This window comes from Netta rufina, assembly GCF_964035555.1.
Source record: "Netta rufina genome assembly, chromosome: 5".
NCBI lineage: Eukaryota > Metazoa > Chordata > Aves > Anseriformes > Anatidae > Netta > Netta rufina.
This window is the reverse complement of record NC_140128.1, coordinates 9117737-9128405: the sequence shown is the minus strand read 5'-3', so window position 1 is coordinate 9128405 and position 10669 is coordinate 9117737. Positions and strand designations below refer to the sequence as shown.

The window sequence follows — 10669 nt, the reverse complement described above, 5'->3', positions numbered from 1 at the left end:
AATTGTAGATATCCTCTGAAGGCCTGGAAACCTCCCATGACCTTAAAGCCCACTTCATAGTGAACACAGGCAACAGTCTTAAATAAGAGGGGGGAAAAAATAACCAGAATTCACGCCTCCAGATTGCTTATGCAGAGGGCAGCAAAAGCCTGCTCACCTTCTGAGGAATTAAAACATCGTTACTGGTATAACGTAACATCGTTGATGCCCCTTTTCTTTTTGTTCTGTCCAGTCACTCTGCCCAAATTAATACTGGCAAGATCCCAGACAATGAGATTCTGTAAAATAATAAGGACTGAAAGAGGAATCCTGCAGGTCCATATACAGCTTCTATGGCCACAGGACTGGCAAATAGAAAAGTGGCACATTGCAAGGACATACTTCATGGCAAAACTTTAACTCTGTCAACTTTTCCTAGGAAAGACTGCCTCTGAAAAGCATCTGCTATGGCAGGAATCAAGCACTGATACTACTGAAGCTCACGAGCAAAACCAAGCTGACCTAACGAGGCACAAAATTTGCCACAAACAACTGGATGTGGTGAATGAATATGCGTGTGTAATATATACGTGCGTGGGTGGGCGTGTGTGTAGGGGTAACAACCCCTACAGTTGATACCGTTGTGAAAAAACAGCCAACGTTCCCACCATAGAAGTGACAAAGCCTACATTCAGCCTTTCAGTGCTAAGTGAACTCACACCATCACAGACTACAGAGGAAGCACTTTAAGCTTTCTAGCAACAGGAGTTAAATTTGGAGTAAAACCACAGGTGTATATTCACAGACCTATACTTTATGTCAGTTCAAAGTCAATCAACATGTCTGAACTTCTAAATGATTCTGACAGATTGCTGACACGTAATCCCTAATTGTCATCCACTGTACTTGAAAAAAAGATTTTACATAGAAAATGGTGCTGAGAAAGCAATTTTACAATTAACTGAAATGTAGAAATGAATTCAATCCTAGGCATAAATCAACTACCCTCAGTTATTAACAACCCTGTTTTGACAACTCTATGCAATAAGTGAATTTGCCAATTCTTCCTTATAAAATCTTCAAATTTTAGAAATTCAACTGTATTCTGATCAGCTCAGCCTCAGAGAACATAATGGCCATCAGGAGGAAACCTCTCAGTTAAGCTTAATACCAGTCAGTTTTAATGAAAAGAATCAAATTACGTTGCTCTCAAATGTATTGTCTAGTTCCATACCTACATTTAGGAACACAGAAAAAGCATAAAATAATCCTACTGAAAATAAAAAGACTAGACTGAGGCACAAACATGCCTTAAGCTTCTTGGCATCAACAAAGCACACATTTTGAGATCATTTTGTCTATGTTTTACTCAAACAGAAAAAAAAATACAAAATTTAAGCCATATGCATGTACATGAATTTGAGTCTTCAGATTTTTCTGGTGTGGGCAAAAGTAAGTGGTACAGCAGGTGCATCTGCAAGGAAGAAAGCTACTTGGATCCATGCTCACCATTGGAGTTGACCAATCAATGTCTATGCTAGTCTATGAGCTATTTTTGCGCCTTCATTTGTAATTCTGCTTCATTAGATGCTAGGCATCCTGAGGGGTCTTGGATAACTTCAGTTTTCTTTCACTTTCTGGTGGGTTCCCATCCTTGCAATAAGCCATACCCACTACTGGTCCCAGTCCAGATTTTCTGTAGGTTGCACAAACGGAGCCAGCTATTTTCAAGGACCACAGCCTTGAGAAGACGCATTTCTCTTTTTAGGGGAACGTGCAACAATTCTATGAAACAAACTTAGTAAAATCTCATCTTTTCAAATCAATAGTATGATTCGTGCTCAACTCAATGGGCTGGATTTCACCTTATATTCAACCAAAATGCACCCATTTTTTGTGTTAGTTGGAGATCACAGCCTGCTGCTGAACAACCTTCACTTGCTTGGCTACTTCATACAAAGTCTTTACCTCAGTCCTTATACTCTTTTAAAGCATCAGTTATTAACAGATTTATTCACTCGCTTTTGGGCTACAGTTTTCAAAAGACACTTGTAGGTTATGCTTTTGTTACTGGAAACCATTGATATACCTCACAAATTGTTGCTGTCAAATTTGAACGAATCTCCTTATAATAAAGGCCACAACATTAACAAATTAACAAATTCCCATTAACAAATACTTCTTAGGTAAGACCTAAATGATGGTATTTTATACTAGTGTAGTGCCACGGATGCAACAACAGGGAATGTGTCCATTCATCCTCCAAGTTCCTACACTATACAGCAGTAAACAAAACACAGTAATTTGTGATGCTTTATCCTGCTCCACCTTTCATTCATTTCCTTATTTTGGGAATCACACTCAACTGAACTCTAGCTCCAGAGTAAATTGCTCAGATTGTACTGTATATGAAAGGCAATATTAAAAATCTCTACCTAAAAATAAACTTATTATGCTAGCAGTAAAAGATCAAAAGCATCTATGTAATTAAAAGTTATTAAATTGAGAGTACATATGAAACAAACTGTGCATTGTGCTTTTAATTAAAAATATTACCCTATAAATTAAAACCAAAGGATTAAAAATTGTAATCGAAGTCAAAAGTATCCTTGTGCAACTTGGAATTTTCTGAGTAAACGTGTGATTAAACTCAGGAAGTTCCACTGGAGAGAAATGAAACAAGTCAAAAGGGATTCACACCAAACAGTTGCTGAGTAGGTGCATCATTTCTGTAAGAGTAATGAGGCTCCCTTCCAGATTAAGAGATCTCACCAGAATGCTTCCATAGAGCAGGTTAACAGCTGTCCGTAAACTTAATGGGGGCAGGTGTCGAACATCTTAGCAACAACTTTTGGCACTTTCTATTTTTCTCCTCTGCCCCATTTGCAGAAAGCTGCTTCCTCACTACAGCAGAAATCCCTGTCTTGCTCAAGTTTTCATTTGTTTACAGTGAACAGCAAATTTCTTGTGTCTGCTAAGTTTGGTACTGAATTCCTGTGGACACCCAAGAAGGATGTAACTTAGGAGGTTTCACTTGCCTGGATATCAAAATGGAGATTAGGAAGCTTTGCCTAGCAAGGGAGGAGAGCGCTCTGGACATCAACTCGTACAGAGCTAAGCAATTCCCCCCCACGTGTTACCAACACGGCGCAGCTTCGAGGCAAGCTGTCCCCACATACCTGACACCACTTCTGGAGCCAGGAAGAGAGGGAGCGAATTCTCAGCAGATCTTTTCTGTTGCAGCTGTGAACATCTGAACATTAGGCACAGCTACAGAGATCAGCTTGCCCAGCAAGGATGTGACAAGGGATTTATCTGGTACCTGGTAGCTGTGCTTCTCTGCGCTCTTACGTGGTCATGTTGGGCACGCAGCAATGCTGAGCCAGGCAAGTTTTGCAGCACTACTTCTCAACAGGTTGATTTTACTAGCTACTGCCTGCGTTCCTTCACCTCTATCAATAAAACCTGCACGTGTTGGAAGACACTGGACTGACTGCATTAGAAGTTAACTGGAAAAAAAAAAAAAAAAAAACATTTTGAATATTAGAGTTCTAAATGAACTACATTTGGCCACTTTCATAGCATTTCAGTGATGACTCATTTGTTAAACAGCGGGCGACATATATCCATGCTCAAGAATATTGTTGGAATATGCACTTGGCACCTTGATAGTTGGATTTCCCTCCTGCTAATTATAAAACTCCATCTGAAATTGGTTTTCCTTTTTGAGGAGTACTCTTCTTAGAAGTATTGTTGTTACCTGTGACTAGTTGGCCAACAGAGGGAGCATGGAACAAACCGTGACTCTTACAAAACTACAGCTTAAGAAAAGTACCGATTAGCAGGGAAATGCTATCAAAAACATAAAATCATCCTCTGTATGACTTTCCAATATGTATCACATTTGAGGTTAAATACGGTACATAATGTCTTTTTTTTTAAGCGTTTGCTTTGTAAGAGGGCAAGCGCTTCTCTGAATGTTTTAATCATTTGCAGGCCCTGAGGCAGCATTAGTCAGAGATCACAGATACACATGTAAACTGGCAGCTTACTTATTTTGCTGGCTATTCCTTCCCAAAGCTCTAACCACATTAATTATGCTCATTGTTGTCTACAATTTCATGCAAGTGCACCATTTTTAGCCTAAACTTCTGAAAAACAGAGATAAATAACAATCAATATTCATGTACCCTTTATTTGTTTTCAGTGTAACATTCCATGCTAATTGCAGATGGCTCTAATATTCATGAGTGTAAATATAAGAATTAACAACTCTGGGTGGTGGGTTTTCTCCTTTGTTTTTACATGTGAATATTTTGGCTTACAAAATTAACAGCATTACAGTAAATAATCCTCCCGTATTTTATACAAACTACATGTTTTCGATATACAAGGATTCTGTTTTTATTACAGTGACAATATACAACCATGTCTATTTACAATGCAAAAAGTATATAAACCATGTTTTAAACATTCTGCTACTGGCAGCCACTATTGTTTAGGAGGTAGCTTTAATTAACAAAATGAACTGAAGCCACATTTCCCATCATGTGTTCTATCAAATAATTTACAATACAAAGATAAAAATTCATTGTATGAACAGTATATACAGGTTAATTCTCAAAACAGCAATCTAGCTTTAAATCTTAAGAAGAATGTCTCCAGAGTAACTGGGATGGCAGTGAATTTGCTCTTGATTTATCATAGTTGAGGAACATAATTACCTAATCGAGCATTCATAACTCTGATATAATATAAATTGATCAGATTTCAAACTAAATCAACGAATCACTGATTGTACTTAAATCATTTGGGCCTCAAGACTTAAATGGTTTTAAAATAAAACACTGACTTACATGAAAATCAGTGACTTTGCACGGTGTACATCACACTCTATAAAATAATTGGCAACAATACGGTGTTTGTTTTTTTTTTAATTGTAAAATTCTTTTGTTTTCTCTCCATTTGCTAAAATCTCAGTCTATTCATAGATATTATTGGGGTGCACCAACATTCAACGGGCTGCGCAGTATTAGGCAGTCTTTTTCTGCAAGCACACGAGCTGTATACATTGACAGCACTGCTAATACGCCACCCGATGCATCGATATTCCTCCTAACAGCGTGACCCTACTGCGTAATACTGAAGAAAGTTGCTGTGTTTCACCTGAAGTAATGCATCGTCGCTGAAAAATGCATTCAGCCCTATTGTGCCTGACAGCTGTTAATATTGATGTTTCATAGTCTGCAGATATTGTGGATTACAACTGCTTTTGCTATAGCAATCTTTTCTTTGTCTAAAAAAGATCGAACATTGGCTTGAAATACAAAAGAAACACGGTATTACTATATTGCTCTCACAGTTATTATGGGAGAATTAATCCCTTTTTTTGGCCCTGCAGTAAAATTCATCCTGAGATTCAATGCTGAATACACTATACAAAGCTAGCAAGAGAGTTGTTTGCTTAATTATAGAAAAGTCACATTTAAAAATAATTTCTTTAATATTAACAGCTGTCCTTTATATTGTGCTTTGGCAGGAAAAAAATCATCAGAACTTACCTCACCACCAGCAGAAGTAAATACAACTGGAGCACAACACGGAAACAGACCACTAGGCATGTAAAAACCGTATAAAAGGAACCACTATTGCTTGGAAAGAGTAAAAATATTGGGTAACAAATTTGGTTTACCAATTATTTACAGTCAGGGCAATTTATTTATTCATTTCATTATTTTTAAACGTATGGCTCAAGAAATTACTGCCCACTTCCCTTCTTTACAAACGACGCTAAACAACGATTACAAAAGTGCTTCCTGCTTGAGAAGGTCAAAACAGGTAACGGCCTACGAAGCGTTATACCTCTTCGTCAGAAGAGCTGACGGCAAAGCCTTTCAGTCTTTAATTCTGGGTATGTTGTAGGCATAGCGAACCAAAGGGAATCCTCGGCTTTGGTAGAAGCACGCGCGGCCGCAGGCCTGCACTTGGTCTGAGCTGTCCGACACGAAGGAGTCGTCCTCGTCCGCGTAGTCGGAGTGGGCAGACTGGGTGCCACAGTCCGACCAGTAGCCATCCGGCCTTTGGCAAGGCACCACTGCCAGCGTGGGGCAGCTGTGTGATTTGATTAAGTGTTTACATGGCACGGGCTTGGACAAGAGGAGCGATTCGCAGCACTCGCACACGGCAATGTTCCCCTGCAGATGGGTGTACATGCCACAGTCATAGTAAAAGTCCTGCGCCACGCAGCCCCCTTGGGTGTTGACGGAAATTGCTACCGCTCCGTTCTTCCTGGTCAAGTGGCGTCTGAGCAACTTCCAGTCTTCCTTGAACTTTGGATTGAAGAATACGTACAGAACTGGGTTCAGGCAAGCGGGTAACGGGAAGAATATCAGAGTAACAGACTTCATTATTTCAGGGCTGATAGAAATTGCAGTGATCAACGGTGCAAACGAGAAAAATGCAACAGGGCAGAAAAAGATGCAGTTCGTGAAGATTAGCCAAGCGACATGCTTAATCATGCTGGACTGTGAGTTTTCGGAGAGGTCCTCTTTTTCCAAGTTGCAGTAAAGTTTAGTGTAGATAATAGCCATTAGCAAAAACGCTAACGAATTCAGGAGCACTAAAGTTACTGTGAAGCCTAGTGAAGGCGTCTCTCCAGTGGGGAAGGGCAAGCAAAGGGGTGATGCCGAATACTCCACTTTATGGAAAAGTGGTAAGCATCCTGCTACCATAGCACACAGGAAAGCGAGGACTGCCGCTATCTGAAACTGTTTTTGCCGATTGCTTTTCCCCTTTTTAATGATCTCCTTCGCAGAGAAGCTCCGTTCAACGGCTGCCAGCATCAGGAAAAAAATGGCACTTTCTGATGAAAATACTGCAAGAAACCCAGCAACTCTGCAACCACTGCCAGTCTCCCACCATATGCCAAATTCAGCAAATCTTCCCCAAGAGACAGCATCCAAGAAAGTTAAAATACCGGTATAGACTCCCATGAATAAGTTAGAGACAGAAATCAGGCCTATAAACAGTTTGGAAGATGGCAATGGAGTACAAGATGCAAATATTGTTAACATGACAAGCAGGTTGAAGAACAAAGCAACCAAAAAAATAAACCAGACAGTCAGTCGAATCATCCAGCTTCCCAGTAAATATTCACAAGGCTTAAAAGCACCTAGAAGAAAAAAAAACAGAAGGACAACCAATTTAGGGAGAAAACTCGTGCCTTAATAAGCAAGATTTTCAAAGGTATTACAAGAGCCCTCCTCATTCATTAATTCATGAATAGAGTACCCAGCTGAACTGCTAAATAGGTCAGTTGAAAGTAAACTGCTCTGCTGAAGCTATTTACTAATTAATTATGCCTGAAATAATAATTACTGCAATGAATGGTCACTTGGGAATACTTTCTATAAACAAACTAGATAAACAAACCTAATTACCTCTCAGCTACTCAAAATAGCTTTTATTAGTGCCCCCTAAATACTTTTTAAAAAATATTTCATATTTCATAAAAAGGTTGATAACTAAATAAAACCAAAAGTTCAAAACTGACTTGTAAAAAAAAAAATTCCTTTTCCCTTATAAGTAAAATTTCTCTCAAAAAATGATTCACAAACATGCCTTCCGGAGTAGCTTTTGGTCACAAGGAAACATCTGTAAAACAGCCAACAAATTCAATTTATCAGCTTTAATAGGGACAGGAATTCACCACAGACCCTCTCTCCCACCCCCATCACTGGAAGGCATTGAGAGTTTGCAGAGTCATAGGAAAAATTGGATTTTCTTCTTCTTTTGCCACTGAGGTGAAGAACTAAGTGATAAAAAACAGATAAATGAAATGTCTAATGATATAAAGCAAGATAAGGGGAAAAAAAGGTCACTGTTTCTGCTTACCCTTCTAATCCTTCTAATTGCTATTTATTCCATGGGGAAATCCCACTGATTTTATGTAACAATTAGAAGAGTTTAACCTCTCCTTCATCTCCATTAAGCGCTGCTAATTGTCCCAAACACAATACCGAGGGATCTCTTGTGCAGTCTGGCCCCCTGCGAGCTGAAGGCGAAGCAGAGGAACGCCAAACCACACTGCCGGAGCAGCTTCTGAGCCGCGGCCAGGCAGCCCTCAGCCCCACACGCCTCGTCCCCTCCTTCTAGGCAGGCGAAAGGTAAGCACAACCCATTCCTAACGCTGACTGCACAGAGAGATTAAACGTCAGGATGAGAAACTCCCAAGGCCTAAAGCAACTTCCAGAAATAACTCAACTGACAAGTCCGGAAAGAATCTTTTTGTTTGTTTAAACGAGCAAGCTTCATTTCTGAGCAAGAAATAATGCTGTTAATTGGATTATCAGACCAGCAAAAACAGTAGTACAATCCCTTTTTTTGCAGGTATACTCTAACGAGCATCTCTTACTCAGGAAATTATTTCTGAAGTACATTCACCATGGACGTTCACCCTGGTCTAGTGGGAGGTGTCCCTGCATGTCGCAAGGGGTTGCAGATGATGGTCTTTCTTTTCTTCCCATCCAGACCATTCTATCGAGCAAAATCTGCTAACCTCAATATACTTAAAAATAAAAACAACTTCCTCCTTAGGAAATTTAAAAATGCAAATTGTGTGTTTTGAAAATCACACTGGTTTCTTTTCTATCTAGTAGCTGTATCATGGGTCATCTTTACACAACCAAAAATCTCCACCGCACCTTCCTGTCATTCTCCCAACTCCCATTCTCGCTAACTATCATAGTACGAAGTTAGCCTCCTCTCCCACTAATATTCCCAACCCAGCAGGGACATTCATGCTATGAGTTTTGCTGCTTTCAGCGCTATGCTACTTAAGTGCCACTGTTCAGCAATCCATTCCTGCCATTAGGCAAGGTGGAAAGTGCTCTATGGGATGAACAATGATTCAGAACTTCAGGTGGTGGGTGGAGTGTCCTACTTATTTTCCCTGCTGTGCTGTCGTCTGGTCATAAGTTGTTAGTATGGGAGGGACTGGTGAAAAACAAGTTAAATTGTGAACTTGTAAAACAAGCTCTTCATTCCCTTTAGAGTTACAGCATCTCTGGCATGGGCAAAAAGAGAGCTAAAGGCTTTAAAGATTTAACCCATATAACATAGCATCTGAACTCTCATTCTGTGAGCAGATCAAAAGCAAATAAGCAGCATTGGTTCAATTCACTCTCAGATCATACAGTTACATTAGTACCACCACAAAGTGACCTAGAAATCCTTGCAGTATTCTGTAGACTACAGACAGAGCTATCCCAAAAGATGAATAGCAAACAGATGAAGTTTCATAACAGACATAAAATACCAGTAAAGGCAGAAAAAATGAAAACAGGCTTGAAAAACCCATGTTCATCCAGAATCAGCTTTCCTCAAAGCATACTCTCCCCCTTATCTACGTATTCCTGTTTACGCAAACAGAAGGATACAAGATGTATAAAAGCTTCTCTCTTCTTGAGAGCCCATGGCAAAGGTGAGGAAGTAAGAGGCAGCACAGCCTGCGCTTTAGGGGCTGAGTGGAACCTTGTGTGGAAATGTGCAGAAGAAGGAAGATAAGCAGAAGGGGAGCAATGAAACTGCCTAGAATGAAAATATTCATCCGCGAGATCAAAGGCTTTCAACACTCCTGGACTGCTCAAGCCCAAATTGGAATAGTTCTGGTATGCCAATAAGAGTACTCATAGCACAGATATCTGTAGCAGTTTAAGATGCTACTCCAGCTACCTGTAACAGCCCTCTGCTGTCAATTAATGCTGCTAAGGCAGGACTGAGAGAACAGATCCCATGAGAATTCCTCATCCTCTCTCCTGCAAAAACATCAGGCTTAGCTTAAACCACAAATGACAGCAGTTTGATAGAAGCTTTTAAAAGCGCAGGCTAACTTCTCACTGGAGCAGATGAGCATTCATACAGTCTGCTCCACAGATACTTCCTTGGCAAGAGTAATGCAGAATTAGGGGGCAGTGCATCAAACACAGAAAGGTCCAAATATATGTATCACAATCTAGCATGCTCTGTGTACGGAAACCAACTTGTTTTTTTTGTAACATATTTCTCCCATACAATACTATGTCTAAAGCTGAGCCAATTCTTTGTGACTGCTTGTCCAAAACAATGGCATCAAATGAAGTTTCAGCCAAGCACTGCAGTTTAACCTTCTCTGTACAGAGGAAGAGAGGAATACAACACAATTCTGTTGACAGCTATTTGCATAACACCTTGCCTGAAGTTTGCCATGAGGCTAAAGCACTTTAAGAGATTTACCTGTTGCTGGTGTACAGTGAATAATAGTCTGTCCCAGTTCTGCATTTTCATCATTTCTCAGAACATCTGCATCAGCTGTACTCAAATAAAATGAAAACCAGGTTAGTTGCAGAAGGAAAAATAAAGAGGGAAATGCAACAAAGCTGCCTAGGATGGAAGAACAGCTTTGAAAGATCAAAGACCTAACACTTTACCAGCTTTCTAGCCTATAACAAGCGGAGCTGTTCCAGTTTGCCACAAGTGGTCCAATGCTCAGCGCAGAAACTGCTGCAGCAGTGTAAGTTACTGCTGCCCAGGGTAGCTACTCACAGTGTTTTGCAACACAACAGCAACATTTTTAAGCAACAGGGAAAAGATCTACAAGGCCTTGAACTAGATAGAGTAAGGACAAGCTCTCTGTACAGGAAGGCTGAAATAC

At 40.0% G+C, this 10669-nt stretch overlaps 1 protein-coding gene across 1 annotated transcript in view; it reads right to left on the bottom strand.

The window, feature by feature from the left end:
• Positions 1-4188: 4188 nt before the first annotated feature.
• Positions 4189-10669, bottom strand: part of LGR4 (leucine rich repeat containing G protein-coupled receptor 4) — a 73461-nt gene continuing 66980 nt past the window's right edge. The window contains exons 17-18 of the mRNA XM_084286923.1: positions 10252-10326; positions 4189-7150 (exon numbers count right to left, since the gene is read on the bottom strand). Coding sequence (XP_084143049.1) covers positions 5874-7150; positions 10252-10326 — 1352 coding nt within the window. The 3' untranslated portion in view covers positions 4189-5873. The remainder of the gene's footprint in view (positions 7151-10251; positions 10327-10669) is intronic.